The sequence below is a fragment of the Panicum virgatum genome, chromosome 4K, assembly GCF_016808335.1.
Source record: "Panicum virgatum strain AP13 chromosome 4K, P.virgatum_v5, whole genome shotgun sequence".
Classification (NCBI taxonomy): Eukaryota; Viridiplantae; Streptophyta; class Magnoliopsida; order Poales; family Poaceae; genus Panicum; species Panicum virgatum.
This window is the reverse complement of record NC_053139.1, coordinates 41,127,538-41,146,072: the sequence shown is the minus strand read 5'-3', so window position 1 is coordinate 41,146,072 and position 18,535 is coordinate 41,127,538. Positions and strand designations below refer to the sequence as shown.

The 18,535-nt window shown below is 54.3% G+C and overlaps 1 protein-coding gene across 2 annotated transcripts; it reads left to right on the top strand.

Annotated features, from left to right (window-relative positions):
- The first annotated feature begins 14,257 nt into the window (after positions 1–14,257).
- LOC120704083 lies at positions 14,258–18,535 on the top strand. 2 transcript variants are annotated; one of them, XR_005687398.1, is made up of 4 exons: positions 14,258–15,237; positions 17,438–17,578; positions 17,690–17,759; positions 17,902–18,535. XR_005687398.1 is itself a non-coding variant. In XM_039988337.1 (2 exons), exon 1 carries the CDS (start codon positions 14,500–14,502, stop codon positions 15,232–15,234), a length of 735 nt encoding a protein of 244 aa, XP_039844271.1. In that variant the 5' UTR covers positions 14,258–14,499; the 3' UTR covers positions 15,235–15,237; positions 15,318–16,960. The 2 variants fall into 2 exon arrangements, 1 of the variants encoding a protein (XP_039844271.1); XM_039988337.1 differs by lacking the exons at positions 17,438–17,578; positions 17,690–17,759; positions 17,902–18,535 and adding an exon at positions 15,318–16,960.

Here is an 18,535-nt window from a genome sequence, read left to right as displayed (position 1 = left end):
CTACCTGGGCATCCGTGCCCGAGGGCATCTTCGAAAGACGGCTACTGAGGCCTACCGCCCAGCCTGCCAAGCCGGGTGAAGGGGATCAAGCTAGCACCTCGAAGCTAGCGGTCCCAGCGGCATTCCACCTGTGGTGCCCGCCCTGAGTTGTGAGCTCTGTCGAGGATCCTGGAGACCTCATGGAGCCACTCCCACCTGCTCAGGGAGCTCCCGATGGATGGATCTCCGAGATCCAGGACTACCTGAAAGACAACATCCTTCCTGATGACGATGTGTCCACTGAGTGCATAGTACAATTGGCTAAACGCTACGTGGTGGTAGAAGGGGATCTCTACCGCCGTGGCGCCAATGGTGTCCTCATGCGGTGCATTTCCCACGGAGAGGGCCGCGAGTTGCTCGCGGAGATCCATGGAGGCGAGTGTGGAAGTCATTCCTCATCTCGCACGCTTGTTGGTAAGGCCTTTAGGCATGGTTTCTACTGGCCGACAGCACTCCAGGATGCGGCTGAGCTGGTAAAGTCCTCCAAGCATGCCACTTCCATGCAAAAGCAAATACACACACCGGCTCAAGCTCTGCAAATGATTCCGCCCTCATGGCCATTCGCCGTGTGGGGCGTGGATATCCTGGGGGCCATTCCCCCGGGCCGTTTGTGGGTACCGGTTCCTCTACGTCGCCATCAACAAGTTCACAAAGTGGCCGGAGGTTACCCCTGTGGTGAATATCACTAAGAAATCAGCAGTCGCATTCCTCAAGTCCATTGTGTGCAGATTTGGCATCCCAAACCGCATCATCGCGGACAACGGGACCCAGTTCAAAAGCAGACTCTTCCAAGAGTACTGCGAGGACATCGGCATCCAGCTATGCTTTGCGTCCGCGGCACATCCCCGCAGCAATGGACAGGTTGAGAGAGCGAATGGAGAGATCCTCAGGGGACTCAAGATCCGCACCTACAACTGCTTGAAGAAGCATGGTGCCAAATGGGTTGATGATCTTCCGCGCATACTATGGGGCAATAGGACCACACCCAGCCGAGCCACCGGGGAGACTCCATTCTTCCTGGTCTACGGGGCTGAAGCATGCCTTCCCCCAGAAATTCACCTGGGCTCACCACGGGTCCAGGTTTTTGACGAGTCCATGCAGGAGCAGCAGCGACGTGACGATGTGGACTTCGTCGACGAACGAAGGTGGCGAGCAGCAATCCGAAATGCACGTTACAACCAGGCGCTCAAGCGCTATCATCAACGGTTCGTGCACAGTAGGGAGCTCCGGGCTGGCGACCTCGTCCTTAGGCGGATCCTGAACCGAGCAAGGCTCCACAAACTCTCCCCCAGATGGGAGGGGCCCTTCAAGTTCACAGAAGTGTGCCGGCCCGGATGCGTCCGCCTTGCCAAAGAAAATGGAGTGTCGCTACCCAACCCATGGAACATAGAGCATCTGCGTAAGTTTTATACTTAGGCAGAGCAGGGAAATGAATTTTTCCTTTGTAATAAGATAGAATCAGCATGCAGCCCAGAGCGGTTGGGGTCCTCCCCTGTAAACCCGACCTCTGGCATCCATCGCACCGTCGGCTAGCATTAACGCGCGGCCCAGAGCGGTAGAGGTCCGCCCTCGTAAACCCGGCCTCTGGCATCCATCGCGCAAGCCATGTATATCAAGTTGCAAAGGAAAGATTTTCTCCCAGTTCTGTCTTTGTGTCAAAATTTAATTTTGCATTCCGATTCTCGAGATTTTACTTTTCTAACCCCCGTGCGGACTTCCACTCTTGTCGCTACAACTAAGATCTGTATTGAGTTGTTGGACTGCCGTACAGATCCGGACCCTCTTGCTGCTGGTGAGGGGTCCGGACCCCTAGGGACCTGCTCAGGAGAGGGGGTGCTTGTTTCCTGGGGTGGTCCGGAGTCCTGTGTAGCCGCTTAGTCGGTTCCGTACCTAAAGCCTACACACCCCACCGTCCTGTAACAAGTGTTCTAGTACCTGGAGCCGGGTAATTAGGGACCTGGACCTCGTTCTAGCTCAAGAGTTGGCTTCCTAAGTCCTACACGGCAGGTCCAGCTCCATATCTCAAAGGATCGAGTGCGACAGAGTGACCTCACCCACTGCTAGGAAGGGTCTGGAGCGTTGGAGCCAGGTCCGGAAAAGTCATGTTGTTTCCTGGAGTGGTTCGGAGCCCTGTGTAGCGCCTTAGCCTGGTTCCGCACCCTAAGCCTACACACTCCACCACTCTGTAACAAGCACTGAATTGCCTGGACCTGTGCATCTAGAGCTCCGGACCTCGTACTAGCCTGGGGGCTGGTCCAGAATATGTCCCGCGGGCCTGCTACTAAGCTGTAACTTTGAAGTGGTACATAGGTTAAGCCTTGATTGGTGGTAGCCAGCCTCAAACCATTGAGCCTACCTACCAGGGGGTCCCGGCATCCGCTTTAAAGGTTTCATGCAGATTGAGGTCCAGTCACGGTGGTAGACAGACTCAAAACAACTGAGTCTATCTCCCAGGGGGCCCGGAGCATCCGCTTTGACCCAGACATCACGGATCGATTCTGCATGCGCCAAACAGCTAAGTTGCAGTATCATTACTACCATATAAGCGAATTTGATTCTCCTCTCTGTAGTTCTATCTGCTACACAGGGAATAAGACGCTCGCTTGGCTTGCAAACTATGCTACACCTATGCCCAAGGACGCTTGCCCAACCTCATACGGGGTCCGGAGTGTCTTCTACGGCTCGGGTGGCAGATAGGTCCAGACAACTGAACCTATCAGCCAGGGGGCCAGGGCGCCGGGGTACTACATACCGCAAACCAGCAACTGACGAACAGCTAAGTTGAAATTTCCTTTTATTTAAAATTTCAACTGGTACAATGTTTGTTACATAACGCAAAAAAAAGCAAAGGTACAATGTCCAGCTCAAGGGTCTGCATGTTCCTGCTTGAAGTAGGCGGCGACGAAGTCGACGACCTCCCGCACGCTGTCCCGAGCGGCGACCTCCGTCTCCGCCACAGGACCGTCGACCACGGGGGCTAGTGAGATGGCCGGGTCGTGGCTCCGCAGGCAGGTCAGGATGTGTTCCGCCACCATCCGGATCAGCTCGCGGCCCTCGGCTTCAAGCTGGCCAGCAAGGACCGGCTCCAGACGTTGGAGCCTATCCGAAGCGGAGTTCAGCACTGGGAGGGCGTCAGCTATCGAAGCTGGCGGCTCCGCCACTTGGATTGGGCTCATTCCAAGTGGCACTAGTGCTAAGCTCGCTTCGCTCGCCCAGTCAGCGATTCACTGGGGCCCCACGCACTGATCCTCCTGCAGCTTCCGGACCGCCTCCTGGACCGCCTCCTGCACCCGGGTGTCCAGAGCCGCCTTGGTCGCCTCCACCTCGCGGGACCTCTCCTCGAGCTCGGCCAACCTCTTCTCCGCCCACTCCTTCTACTTCTTGAGGGAGCCGCGCTGGCGCCCAAGCAGCTTCTCCATGTTGGCGGTTTGGGACTCCCGCTTATCGAGGGACTTCCGGTCCTCCTCCAACTCCACCTCGGCAACAGCCAGCTTGCTGGCCCTCTCCTACAGCTGCTCGCGCCAACCCTGTAGAGTCGCAGAGAGATTGTCGAGCTCCTGCTGTCGGACCTCGAGACCCTGGCTGCGAGTCTCAAGCTCGGACTGCTGGGCCGCGAGGCGGGTCTCAAGTTCAAACCGCTGAGCCGCGAAGCTGACAACCTCCAGGGCAAAAGCCTCCTCCCGCTGCGCCAGGGTCTTTTCCCGGCTCGATATTGCGAACTCTCGGTCAAACACCTTCTGAAGGTTGGCTCGGTAGGCCTCTTGGTCGGCCTTGAGTTTGGACCGAGCTTCCGCAGCATGGGAGGCTTCATCCTTTGTGTGCGCCTCCAGGCGGGTGTGCCAGTCGGACAGGCGCTGGCGTTCGCTCTCCAGGGCAGCCCACTCCCACCGGAAGGCTGCCTCGGCGGAAGAGGTTGCCTCCATTATCGACTCCCGGACCTGGACCAGCACCCGGGGAAGGGGAACTATTTCGTCCTCCGGGGGACCCTGCAGGACCTGCCTGCCAAAGACCACCTCCAACTCCTCTGCAACAGGATCAGAGCTGGAGGTGGAAGCTTCCGGCGCAGGCATCGGGGCCTCGGTAGCCGTTGTGCTCGCCACTGCAGCACTGGTCGCCGTCGCGCTCGCCGCCGCCAAATCCGGTGACGGCGCAACTGTCGCCGTAGCTGGGGTCTCGAGGGCCTCTGCGTTGGGTGCGGCTGTGCCCAGCTCTGGCGCATCCGTCGCCGCTGCGTCGGGTGCAGACGCGCCCAGCACTGGCGCATTCGCCGCCACTGCGTCGGGTGCTGTAACACCCCGTTGATAATTTTTGGTGCTAATCGTGTGGTTAGTCACTAATCAGGGTTAATCGCCATCATTAGCACTAATCAAGTTTCCGGAATAACTTTCGAGTTAGCCGCGTTTGATCTCGTTTTTGTCCTTAATCCGGGCTTCGAATCAATTTTCGCCCAAAAGGAAAGTTGTAGACCTTTTTGTCCTCTACAACTTCTATTTTGGCCAAAATTCGAGTGCCATTATGAAACTTCAAGTTTTGGATGGTCAAAAGCAGCTCAAATTCTTTGAAACGGTCACTGCCTCCCCTGCTTTGCCAGTGGCCGTCGGTCTCGACGTCAGAGCCGCCACGCGTCGCACCGGCGAGCCCATCGCCGCTTAAGCGCCCCGCTGCCGAGTTGGACGCCAAGTCCAGCTTTGCCACTCGTTCCCCTTTCCTCGCACCGAGTAGTGCACGCAGCGGAGCCGAGCCGAGCAGAGCTCATCGCCGGCGTCCTCCGGCCATCCTCTGCCGCCGTTCTTCGCCCCAAGCCGCCGAGAGTCGATTCACCCCACCCCACACCTCCGCAACCACTTCCCGAGCCCGATTTCGTCGTTCCCCGGCCGGAATCGAGCCCGTAACCACCGGCCGCCATTAACCCTAACCCGAGCTCCGCCCCCTCTCGTCGACGTCCATCCTCCTCCCTTCCTCGGTCCGATTGAAGGTCGCAGTGAGCTTCCTCGTCCCTTACTCCATCTCCCCGTTCTCTTCCCCGCCCGAATCCTGCATCGTCGGCGTTGGAACGTCGCCGCGCCGCCGGTGGCCGCGTTGTCTCCGGCCGCCGCACGCTGCGGGCCGTGCCCGCGCGGCATGGGGCCGCGCCACTGCACGCGCCGGCACCGCACGGCCGCGCTGGTGCTTGCCCTGCTGCAAGCCGCCGCCGCCTGGCCTTGCGCTGGCCGGAGGGGCCACGCCATTGCGCGCCGCCGCAAGCCGCCGCCGCCCTTGCCCTGTGCGCCGCTGCCCCGCGTGTGCCCTGGCGCCACCCCGCGCGCGCCCTGCCCCGCAAGCGCCCTGGCCGCTGCCTTGCCGCGCCGCGCAGCCGGGCCGGGTCGCCGCCAGCGAGCCACGGCCGGCGCAGTAGCGCCGCCGCGCGTGGCCAGGGCCGGCAGGCAGAACAGAGCCCCTTCCCCTGCTCTCTCTCTTGTTTCACTGGAGTGTGGGGCCCGCGGTCAGGGGATTAGGGGTGGCTTTGTTCATTTGGTTGATTTCGGCTGAAACTTTGAAATTGCAGAATAAATCACAGGAAAATCCTAAAAAGTCAAAACCAATTGCATTAGCTTCGTAATTTCATACTCTATTTGATAGAACCAGGAAATGGATAGTTTCATTAATTTTGATAGATGGTTTTGTTTGCACTTGTTTAATGGTAATTGAGACCTAGAACATCTCCTTTCGGACTTAAAGTTGAACCTGATCTGATCAGTGTACCCTCTCGTCTTCTTTGATGGAGACACTTCAGGCTAAAAGGAATTAGCAACCCAAAACCCCATCTCAGCACTACACCTTTCCTTTGAACCATAGTTTTGGGATGCTGTTTATCAGTCATGCCTATGCCTTTAGCTGTGTGTGTTGCATTTCATTGCATCGTTTCATGAGTCTCCTGCATGACATATTTTATTCGTGTAGACGCTGAAACTGACGTCGTCTACGAGCTGATTGCCGGGCCGGTCCAGGAGCCTTTCGCAGGAGAACCGCAGCCAGGAGAAGTCGTTAATCAAGTTCCCGGAGGAACCACTAACCCTGCTGACCTGCAAGGCAAGCCCCGGAGCATATCCCTTATTTTAATTACTCCATGTTATACTTTAAGTATTGTGCATTTACGTTCAAGGAGTTGATTGGAACCATAGATGCATAATCTTGATTACCCAGTGTCCTTACTAGTGTAGGTATCGCTAGCACTGCTAGGCTTAAGTAAACTCGGTAGAAGACGGGTGATTTCCTGTTACCCGCGAGATATAGGGTTGTTACTTCAGCCAGTGTTTTGAGAAATAATGCAATGAGAAGGAAATTGAAGACCGGGCGGAGGGAAAGATGGACGTGGCTATTGAGAAAAGAAAGTTGAGTCTCCGCCTGTGTCGATTGAGGACCGTTCCGTTGTTGGCCCTTTGACTGAGGATTGAATAGTACTAACCACATGCCGGAAGTAGGAGGTAGTCGAAACCGGTAAGCTAATTACCTTAATTGCGTCGGAATCTGGGTCTCGACCTGCGGTGCTGGTAGGGTTGACGGATGGTGAAGTAGCCCACGGGTTCACTGGGTGTTCGCACGTGCGGGGCTCATCATCTGGGTGCTTGCGGGCTTGATTCAGACTTCGGGGTAATTATGGGAACAGTTGACGTGTGTGGCCCGACGGGGTTTACGCATGTCGTGTGAGTTAGGTCCACCTTGCAAGGTTAAATCGGATCGATTCGCCGTGACTCGCGGATATGAGAGCCTTGGTCAATGCGTCGCATCGTAGTAAGGATTGAAAGGCAGAAAGAGTAAAGTTGGACTTTTGTTGATATTCTTGAAAAGATAATATGATTAACCATGTGTGCTCTAGAGAATTAGGCAAACCTAGTTTCTAGCTATCAACACAATTGGAGCTAAAATATTGAAAGTAAGGATCCAGTTTTAGTAGCTTTCCAGCAAAATAATCCAGAGCCAAAGAGCTGTGCATGTCTAGGTAATGGGCTAAGTATACCCATAGACGGGTAAGCCTTGCTGAGTATTAGAATACTCAGGGTTTGGTTGTAACCCTTCTGAGCAGGCTGTATTCCGGAAGACTTCGAGGAAATCGGTGCGTCCTGGAGTGGTCAGCCTCTTCCTCCGGGTTGGACGTTCGAGTGGGTTCCGCCTTCTCCGTGATTGCAGGCAGGTGAGCCTCACATCAGTGGGCAAGATGTGAAGTTCATCTTTTGGTCATCGACGTTATTTATCGTACTGTATTTTGAAGCTTGTTTCAAACCTGTTTGTATTTTATTTTCCGCTGCGTTTGAACTCTGTATTCGAAATGTAACTCTGACTTGTAAAACTTTATTGTAAATTAATTTGAAGACTTTGGTTTAACTCTGGCTGTAAGTTAAGTTTAAAAACTTTTGTTGCTTGTAATCACCTGTGCTCGTCTTTTGGCGAGAGTTCCTGTGCAACCGATCCTGGTTAAAGCAGGCAGTCTGAGTGTACTGGTGAAGTGCATTATCGGAGGATTAGGTTAAATGGTTAATTAGTGCACTTGATCGGTATTATTTGGACTGTTCTGTGACAGGTGCGGCTACGCCCAGCACTGGCGCATCCGCCGCTGCTACGTCGGGTACGGCTGCGCCTAGCACTGGCGCATCCGCCGCCACCACATCGGGGGTGGCTGCGTCCGACACTGGCGCATCAACCGCCGCCGCGTCGGATGCGGCCGCGCCCGACACTGACGCAACCGTCGCCGCCGTGGCGGACGCCACCGGGCTCGCGGAAGCCGTCGCACCCGGACTCCCCGCACCCGCCGTCGCACCCGCCGTCATCGCCGAGGCCACTAGCGCCTGGACCCCAGCTGCCGGACCAGCGACGGTGGAAGAACTGCTTGGGCGTGGAACCCTGGCAACAAAGAGAAGAAGCCTTCATCCAAAATGCAGAGCACCGAGAATAAGGGGAGTAAACTGAATAACACTAACCCAGAAGAGCCGGGAATCCAGCGACCACGGAGGCTCGACGACTGCTTCTGTTGCTGTCGCTGCACCCGTGGCGGCGATGGAGGCGCAACCCGGGACTGTTCCTACTGTTGCTGCTGTTGCTGCTGTTGCTGCTCCTGCGGCTGCTCCTGCGGCTGCTGCTCCTGCGGCTACTCCTGTTGCTGCTGCTGCTACTGCTGCGGCTCCCCATGTGGCTGCCGCTGCTGCTGCTGCTGCCGGAGGGAGCTATCTCTCGGCGGTGATGGTGGCGGCGCCCCCCCCCCGGAGGACCCACGAGGGCTGGAGGCCCGGGAGCTAGCCTGGCCCGTGCCCCCAGCGGTCCTCTGACGCTTCACGGCGGGCTCCGAGGCTGGGGTCCCGTCGCCCCTGAGTAACCTGCGCCGGCCTACATCTCCTGACGACGCACCGGAACTGCCCCGGACCTGGCTGGGGCCGCTTGTGGCGGCGCTGCCGGCCACGGCTTGCTTGCCCTTCGTAGTGGGGTCGGACCCCGCGGCACTCGGAATAGCTTGATCCCCAGACGCACCAGGGATCCAGAGCCCACGGTTCAGGTCGCCTCCCGGTCTGACGTGCGGCCAGCCCACCATCATCGAGAGTCGGCAGGGTAGCCAGCACCGCCGTCCTCATGCTCGAGTCCTCGCAGAGGGGGACGACACCCTGGGGAAGGATCAGGTGCTCCGGGACGAAGACTTCCCCCGTCACCGCCCGCACCAGGACCTCCAAGGCTTCCTGGGTCAGGTCACTCCCCTCTCCGCAGTGGGTCCTGCTGCAATCGTTGAGGCCGGTGAAGCTCCAAGCAGGGCGCGGCCGCTGCTTCAGGGGGGCGACCCGGCGCTTCAGGAAATCTCCGAGCACGTGCAGCGAGGTAAGGCCGCTCTCCGCAAGCGACCTGATCTTGCCCAGCACGGAGTCGAAGTACGGTGGCAGGGACGGCTTGGCCCTCCAGGATGCACGGTCGAAGGCGGGTCCCTCGGTCGGCATGACCAGGCGCTCGTTGGCTTCAGTGGTGGCGATGACCCACTCCCTGCGCCACTCCTCCCACTTCCCGCCATTGAGCCCGGGAATGTACGGCGATCGCAGGTCGCTCCGCGTTTGGAAATAGTACACCCCCACTTCGTCTTTGCTCTTCCCGGACTTCACCAACTGGAAGAAGTGGCGGAAGAGGATGACGCAGGGCTGCACCCCCACGAACATCTCGCACAGGTGCACGAAGATGGCCATCAAGAGGATGGAGTGCGGCGTGAGGTGTTGAAGCTGGAGGCCGAAATCTTCCAGCAACAGCAGGAAGAATGTGGAGATCGGCAGCCCCAAGCCGGTGGAGATGTGCGAGATGAACAGCACAAACTTCCCGGTGCGCAGGTTGTCGAGGGGAACCGAGCCTGCTCAAATCCCCCAAGCAGTCTCCTGAGCACTCCACCCAAGTAGGCGGCGCACCGTGCTCAGCTCCTCCTCGGTCTGGAAACAGCGGGGATGAGCAAGGGATGCCATCTCACTATGGAGGTGAGGAGCAATCTACGCGGGGGAGCAAGGGGCAAGGAAGCATGAAGGTAAAGGGGCGCAAAGGTTGGGAGGAAGAAGGTGAATGCGGGAAAGTAACCGCGGTATGCGGTTCGCCCCATTATAAAGCCTGACTCAACCGGCGCGCCCCGGAACCGTCGCTGGCACCCAAGCGACGCCCGCACCTGGTGTTAACCGCCCAGTCCATGACAAGGGGGCCCTGGCCCACCTGTCGGGGAGAGCGGGTAACAAACAAAGGTGTGAAAAGGCGGGATCTGAACCGTCACCCGCGCGCGAAGCGAGGCGGAAGCTGAGCTGACGTGCGCGTATTAAGCGCTGGCATGACCAAGCTCTTCGGGAACTGCGCCGATGGTAAATATCCTGTTTACTCCGGCCGCAACAGTGCCGAGCGTCGCACGCATGACTAGGTGAACCACTAAGCGTGGGGACCACGGGTCAGTAAGCCATTGCGATATGATGAGGTAGCAAACGACCCGATGGATGGTCAAAGCCGGTCAAAACCTCTGCGGTAAGAGGCTTCCAGTTATGCAGAGCCAAATCGCAGTAGTGGCCCCACCTGCGGGTTTGTACCTCCCCCGAGGTGGGCCCGGGGGCCACTGTCGGTACCCTGTAGCAGGGATACCCACTTCTACTTTAGCAAGGCAAGGCCCGCGTAGTTATCCGTAGCCACGCAGTAAAGGGCGGAGCAGCCGGGCCCCACGGGTCAGGCCCTTACCTCACCGGGCCAACGGCCCCGGACCCGCTCCCCGCTTGGGGACGGTCCGGAGACGCCACGTGTCCCTGAGGAATGGAAGCTCCGAGCTGACAGCCGAGGCCGCGGACCCCCATGGGGGTCCAGGACCTCCCGCGTCCGTCCGGATCTCCCACGCGGTGGAACCAACACACCACCGGGGGGTCCAGAGCCGCCACGTGTTACGCAGGCGCGGGCGCAGGCTCAAGCGCGAGTCTTCCGCTGGAAGACTCGCCCACCCACTGCATTCAATGCGGTTGTTTGAGGCGTGCTCTGCCGCCGCGACATGCGGGGCAGCCTTTGTCAGGCCTCACTGTGGACCGCTTGTTACCAAGGTACACAGTGCAGCTGCCTGCGCCACACCCGCGCAGAGCCCGTCTGCCGCATTAATTGGATACGATGGCACGACACTTTTCCGTCATGCCGCCTACGCCGCAAGCTACGCGGCTCGTTCAGCTACGTGGCAGACGACACCACTAGCTACGCCTGGTGCCGTTCCGACAAGACAGCGCCTGGACATGCTGAACGGGAGATTCCAGGAGCAGGCAAGGAAATCCAAGAGAGAGATCTCCTTCACCTGCAATGCCATAATGTATGAACAGTACATTATTTTATACTACATCGCTGGGCCCACCTGTCAGGGACTCAGCAGCCATGTACGCGCCTCCCTTGAGATATAAAGGGGATGCGCTCGCTGCACAGGACAGAGACACACAAGCTCTCACGGACTCTCTCGAGGCAAGTCAATACAACACATAGTGGACGTAGGGTATTACGCTCCGGCGGCCCGAACCACTCTAAACCTGTTGTGTTCATCGTGTTCTTGAGGAAGATCGAACTAGTCGCTAGCTAACCCCCGAGTACTCACCCTCTGGGCTTAGGCGGGTGCATTCCGCCACCCGGCTGTGGTTTGCCACACCACGACAAATCCCCTAATCTTCATGTAAATTACCCACCTATACCCAGGGTTAAAAATATCGGCCGAAATTTCGCGACAAATCCGATATTTCGGTTTTATCGGTGGAGCCTGATATTTTTTACCGGTCGAAATTGATTTTATGAATATTTTTCTACTAAAAAATAAATTAAATAAAAAATAAAAAAATAAAAAAATAAAAAATCCTGATATTCCTGATATATCGGCTTTATCGGTGGGGTCCGATATTTTTTTCCTACCGAAATTAAAAACCTTGCCTATACCATTATAAAAATAATGCAAATAACCCTCAAAATTTATTTATAAATTATCCAATTATGTCATTCTTAAGAGTTAAAGTAACCCCTAAATCTGAATCTAAATTACATAACTATAACAAAGTATTAAAGTGCACCAAAATAAACTTCTAAAATACTATTTATATCATTATTAATATATTATTTATGTTATTGTTTATATAGAGATACTACCCATGATATATGTCACCATGTATTCATGTATGGATGGAAGAGATAAGAATATCAATTCACAAATAAATGATTCAATTAAATATCTATCAAATACACAAGAAGGTGTGATGCAAAATGAAATCTATTGCAACTAATCAATGATAAATATGTATTTTAAGATATGTGTTAGAATAATTAATAGATGAAAGACGGTGTGAGAGCATGAGAGGGAGATTGCCTCAAGGCCCGTGCAGGTGCTGGCTGGGCAAGTTTCACCACATCGGACGAGTGACGTGGCCCAAAATGAGATGGTTTCGGCTTTGGGGTAATTTGCATGGTTTCATTTGTTCGTTGGTGCAACATGTCTGGTTTTATAGTTTCAAGTTTATGATCGAATGATCCTGATAGTTCAGGTTGAAGAAAAGACTCCCCTATCCAAAACTAGCATTGTAGTCGCACCGTTCAGTAAGAAAAAAAAATGGAATACACAGTGAATTTAAAAAGGAAAATGATGCGGAAAAGCATGGTCCGTGTGCTGTGGAGGTCCACTTTGCAGCCTTTTGGGTTTTGGCCCTGGCAATGTTGTTTTCAGCGTTGTATGATCTTTTGGGCCATAACGTTTATACTATAGATAAGATTGAGAGTTGAGTATAGTTGTCCACAAAGCCCACAGCCCGCCCGATAGCCCTTTTTTTTAGCCCGACCCAAGCACGGCCCGGCCTGAGTCCTTCGGGCTCAAGCCAGCCTGGCCTGGTGCCCCGTGCCGGGCTTGGGCCGCAACCCCGGCACATCGGGCGGCCCGGCACAGCCCGTAAAACAACGGCCAGCCCAGTCCGTCCAGTACCTGGGGTCATAACCCCAGTTCCCAGCCCAGCCCAAAGCCCCAACACTGCCCCAAGCCCCCAACCGATCCCCACAATCCTAACCCTAGCTAATTCCTCTCACTCCCTGCCGCCCCCTCACCTCCCTCCTCTTGGATCTGCGCAGGCCAGAGGGCACGACGATGGCCGGCCGGCGAGCGCGGCCGGCAGTAGGTGCGGTACAAGCGGAGGCGCGGAGCCCAGCGGGCACGGCGGTGGTCGGCGGGCATGGCACAGCAGACGCAAGCTGAGGCGAGCAAGCGCGGCGGCGTCAGCAATCAGGGGACGGTGGGAGTGGCGGCGGCAAGCGGAGCCGGCGGGTGTCGGCGTGTCGCGGTGGGAGCATGCGCGGAAGCCGGCGGGCGGCGGCGGTGGCTGATGGCGCAACAGCAGCCCGTCCCCGATGCCGCCGCGGGCGCCCCTCGCCGCCGGCCGCCACTTGGCTCATCCCTCCCCACCGTCCGCAGTTCTCCCCGCCCCTCGCCGCCCGTAATTCCCTGCCGTCCGCAGATCTGCAGTCCGTTCCCTCCCCCTTCTCGTCCAGCGCATGGTGTGGGCTTCGGGCCGCCAGGACACGCCCCAGAAACCGTGCTATTTCGGGCTGGCCTGGCCCGAAATAGGCCCGTGAGCCGTGCCTGGGCTGCTAGAGGAGCACGGCGGTTGGCCCGGCCCGGCACGGGCATGACGTAATGCCGGTCCTGGCCGGCACGGAGATGACCGGGCCACCTTGGGCCCGGGCCAGGGCTGGGCCGGGCGGCCTGTTTGGACATCTATAGAGTTGAGACATGAACGAATTGTTGTAACTAGAGCATATTTTATACGGCACTGCTAGTGTCTAGAAGTCCGATCAGAATTTTTCTATCGGACCAGCCTGCTAATTTCGTGTCGTGCCGGGCATGCCGGGTGGCAGCCCACACCCGGCATGCAGTACCGGGCCGTGCCAGCCCGACCAGGCTGGCTACCAGGCTGGGCTGTGCTCGTTTCGGGCCAAAAAGCCTGCCTGGCTATCGGGCTTCAGTCTTTTGGCCGTCTAAGTCCGAGAATTCTATATATCTCTCACTAGATTTTTACATACACATCTTCTAATGTTTGAGATTAGCGCAGAGCTAATTCAATGGTTGAGATTTGCTCCGAGAAATAACTAGGCCATGTGTCGTCGCGAAGCTGACGAACAGGGATACTTTGCCCTGGGAACTGGCAGGCGGGCAGGACCATGGAGTGTCCACGTGACGCTAGTGGAGGGAGGTGGAAAGCAAGGCAACAGATTCTAAATTTGAAATAATCTTTCCCCCTAACTACACATTTAATTTAAAGAATCATAGTATTTGTTGAAATTAATGCTACAAAATAAAATCGTATATGATATTTTATTCTTTCAGTTTAGCATTTCAATAATTCAACTTTTTTATTAGATCATTCCAGCATAGACAGTATATTATTTCAACATTCTTTTAATAAAATGTTAAACTAACTTGTCCAAAGTGTTGAATTGTTTTTTTTTCAAAAATGTCGAATCAGTTTATAAAAAATGCTGGATCCGGTATTACAAGAATTGGTGTAGAAAAAAAGACAAAACGAGATATTATGATAAAAAAAACAAAAAAAATCATGCATGGGCAGATGGGCTCGTCTTCCTCCGCACCTGACGGCAACAATGCGCTCTGCGCTCTGCGCTTGCACTTGCTGGACTGGGCTGCGGCTGCGGCTGCGGCTTCGTGCTACTGGGCTCTGATAAATAGGAGCCCCCCAAGTCCCCGATGGATGAAACTGCTCCTTCCGCTCGTCGGCCGTCGCCCGCCGCTCACCCTCCCCTACCCTGCTCCCCCCTCCCGCGCCCCGGTGGCTCCCTCCTGCCGGCCGCCGCCCTGCCGCCCCTTTGCGTAGCTCGCCTGCGCCTTCCGCGGGCGGCGGCTCCACCTGCCCCCAGTACGCCGCGCGGCTTGCGGGCGCGTCCGCTCGCTCGCTTGGTCCTGCCCGCGCCTCGCCGCGGCGGATGGCTCAAGAGCGCCCCTCGCCGGCGTCCTCCGACACCGCCGAATCCTTCGACTCTGCTCCCGAATCCGATGCCTCCGCATCATCCTCGGAGCTCTCGACCGGCTCCTCCGGATCCGAGCCGGTCGTTCCCAAGAAGCCCCGCCGCCCCGTGCGCCCGTGGCCAGCCTCCGACGAGATCGCGCTCCTCGAGGCCGTCGCGGCGCACCGCGAGAAGCACGGGCGCCTGCCGTCGCCCCACGACCTCGCCGCCGCCCTGCGAGGCCGCCTCCGCGCGGAGGGCCGCCTCGGCGCCGAGCAGGTCGCCAAGCGGCTGCGCGCGCTCCGCTCCCGGTACGACGCGGCCGCCATCCGCCTCTCCCGCGGCACCATCCCGGTGAAGGACGACGACGTCACGATCTACAGGCTGTCCAAGCTAATCTGGGCGGGCACGCGCAAGGGGAAGAGGGAAAAGAAGGCCCGCGCGGCCGACGCGCGCAAGGACCCGAGGGAGTTCGGCGAGCTCTCCGGGCTGTACCCTTGCCTCTCCGCGGAGGTGGAGGCGATTGACAAGAGGTGCGGCGCTGCGGCGGCCGACGGGGTGCTGAAGAGGGCGTTTGGGCGTATCGGGGACGACACCGCGGCACGGCTGGAGGCGAGGGTGAAGATGCAGCGGGTGGCGGAGGCCAGGGCGAGCGCGGAGCTTGACCAGCTGAGGAGGAATGTCGCTGGGGCTCTTCTGCGTTTGATCAAGTGAATGGTGATTTCGTCACCTTCTTTCTGTTGGTATATGAATTGCTGTAGGAAAACTTAGTAAGCTTGGCTCCTTGATAAATGCAGATTGAAATGTCATCAGATTTTTTGTGCCGAAGATCAAAGGCAATACCAAAAGTATCAGAAATGTGTGATGTCGCGAATTGTAGATAATAAGCTCCAGTCTTAGTAGAGTAGAGTTTAGTTTGTTTTGCACCTTACCATTGCCTAAGCTGGGAACAGTTGTCTGCAGGAAAATTAATTTTCCCGCAGCACTAAAATTCGAAATACAAAGCTAACGTTTCAAAATCTATCCTTTTAGAGCAAGTATAGTAATGCCTAGTCAGCTGGTGGAAGAGCACTCCACATCAACAAAATCTGAGCTGGAGAGAATAGGAACCAAGTAAAAAAGTGACAGCTTTTCGCCTTCAGCCAATAGTCATACAAACATCAATTATGCACATCTTCAATCCAACCATTCTAATAATCAACCTAGCAGCTAAGTCATTATATGAACAGGGCAAAAGGCTATATTTTCAACTTCATATGACATGGCAATAGCATTTAGCCTTCAGCTGGCTAAATCATTAGCCATGCTCTTATTCTCACTCTGCAATCTGCCTCAACCATCTATACATACTCTGTAAAGCATATATCATCTTATGGATTGGTGGTTTCAAGCTGCTAACGCACGATGCCTCCTTCAAAATTATAAGCATGGCGCGCGCCTTGTGGCCAAAATATTTCACAAACCCTATCTTGTGCAATGCAAAGTGTGCTGATATTTCAGGCCTGGTGTTGTGTTTTGCATCAATCAATTTTGATTATCATTTAGCATTAGGGGCAGTGTTTGGGAGGGTTTCTGCTCCCAGATTATCATCCAGAGCAGCTGGAGTGCATCCAACTGCCCTCAGCTCTGAAGAAACAGTATGAAAGCTGAATGGTCCAGAGCCACAAATTAACTGGAGAAGTGGAGCAGGCTGCCTTATCTGTATTCCATGTTCTGTATGCGTCTGTTCAAGAAGTTGCTATGCCCTATTCAACCATCTCGTCAAGGTGATGCCACATATGACATAATATATTGTGATGTTCTTGAGTGTTTGTTTGTGTGGTTTGGTTGTATGGCACTATGGCAGTTTGTAGGTACTGAAATGGATTGTGGTATTTGTGATGAATGTAGTGTACTGACTGCCTTTGCACTAGTACACTCTCCAGGGCCCAGGCCTCCACATATTTTCTGATGGGAGATTGGACTGTTGGAGTCAGTGAACTTCAATCCATGTTTTGCATTGCATGGATGTGTTAAAAATTAGTTATATATTGTTGAAGAGTGATATTAAAATTTGATCTGTGATCTTTCAATCTGGACTTTGCAGGTATACAGGAAAAACATTGTAGGGATTTTTATTTATTTTTTATTATCCCCTGTAACCTTGTTTGAACCTTTTGGCTGCTCCATTAGTCCCTTCAGAGATGACATCTGATCATTGAGATAAGTACACTTTTGATGTGGTTAGGAGTACCAGTCAATGTTTGCAATTTGGTGAATTATTGAAATGGAATAATGGCAAAGTTCTTTTTTCAGTCCGCATTTGGGTGCAATAAATGGTGTGTTGGTGCTTTTATCATATTTGCTTTTATCAATAAGTGCAGTTGGGCGCAATAAGGATTGAGCTGTGAAGGGTTGCTGACTAAATAACTGGTTGAATCTGTTTCTTTTAAAAAAAAAAGAAACGAGATTCTTGGCTCTCCATGATAGCATTTTGTTATTGATGTGGTGTCAAAGGTACTTGAGGATTAGGCGTAGTGTCAAAGATATGGAAAGGATAAGTTAATATGAATTAGTCTTTTGATAAGGCAATTGTGGTGAGATGTGCTGCTGAAAAAGTAAGTGCGTGTACACACGGGTACTGTTTACAACTATGTGTACATGTCGAGGTATGGTTTCTTTTGTGAACTCCTCCAAATAAGACCACAAATGGGATCGTGGTGGTTTGATAAGTTTGCTTCATTTTCAGCCCCTTGAGTAATCATTTGGTGCTTGTGTGATGCTTTTCTGCCATCGATGCTGTGCTGGACTCATACATGATCCAATTTTTATGTAGTACTGTTGTATAGCACAAGGCTTTAAAATCCTTTGTAATTCTCCAAGTGTTGGACCTGCATTGGCTGACCTTCAGATAGGAAATTCTGTCATGCCGACCCAGATGCTGAGTGGTGGAGCTGCAATTGGAAACCTCCCTGGAGGTGATCAAGTTAATAACAGCAATGTACTCCCTGAGAGAACAAGCGAGGTGCAGGATGGGGTGATTGATGATGTGTCTTTTTTTGCAGACTGGGTCAATCAAGTAAGACCTTTCTCATTTCTCTCCTATCTGCTTATCTCACAGCAGGATTTACATATGAAATTGATGAATACATAAATAAGGTTTATTTAACTCAACTCCCTTTTGTGACAGTCTGATTTCCTGAGCAATGACGATGCTACCTTCTATGGGAACATGTGAGAGATGTTCTGCGTCTATGCAGGTGCTGACCAATCCATGTTGCAAGTGCAAAATTATGTTATTTGTAGTAGGCTAGCTAGGAGCACACCATCTTCAGTGGAAAGCATGCAGCATGTCTATCTAATTTTGTTAATAATGCAGTTTCTCTCTTCTATCATCTGTAGGTTTTAACTTGGCGGAATTAAGTTTGGCGGGAGCTGAGCCCAACCTGGCGTGCATTGTTAGCAGCTCAATTTTCACTCTCATTGAGTTGAGAGGATGACACTCAAGTTGGGGAAGTTTTCTGGGTTTTTCTTCATTCACACTCACAATGCCATGCCTTCCAACGGGAGGGGTGGCCACGCTTTTATACAAGGGCTGCAGGGCAGCCAAAACACACACCAAGGACTAGTCTAAGATGCTGTCCTCTAGGTCCTAATTGTTGTCCTCTAGATGCTGTCCTCTAGATGCTAAAGCTAGTCTAAGATGTCAATGTGCTGCAGCTGCAGCAACCACCACGCAGCAAGGACCATGCAAGGTCTGAGATGCTGGTCAAAAGAAGAACTGAAACCTGTCCTAGGTGGAGACCCACAAAGACCGAGATGACATAGACTTATTCCTTCATTCTCCCCCTAAGTCTTGTCCGTCGTCTTGTGGGAGGGTTGAACCATTCCGGTCCTGGAGCAAAGCTCAAGGAACTTGATCCTCCCAAGGGGCTTGGTGAGCAGGTCCGCAAGCTGATCCTTGGTGTTGATGTAGCTCGCCTTGATGCTTCCTTCCTCCAAGCAGCCTCGGATGAAGTGATACCTCACCCGGATG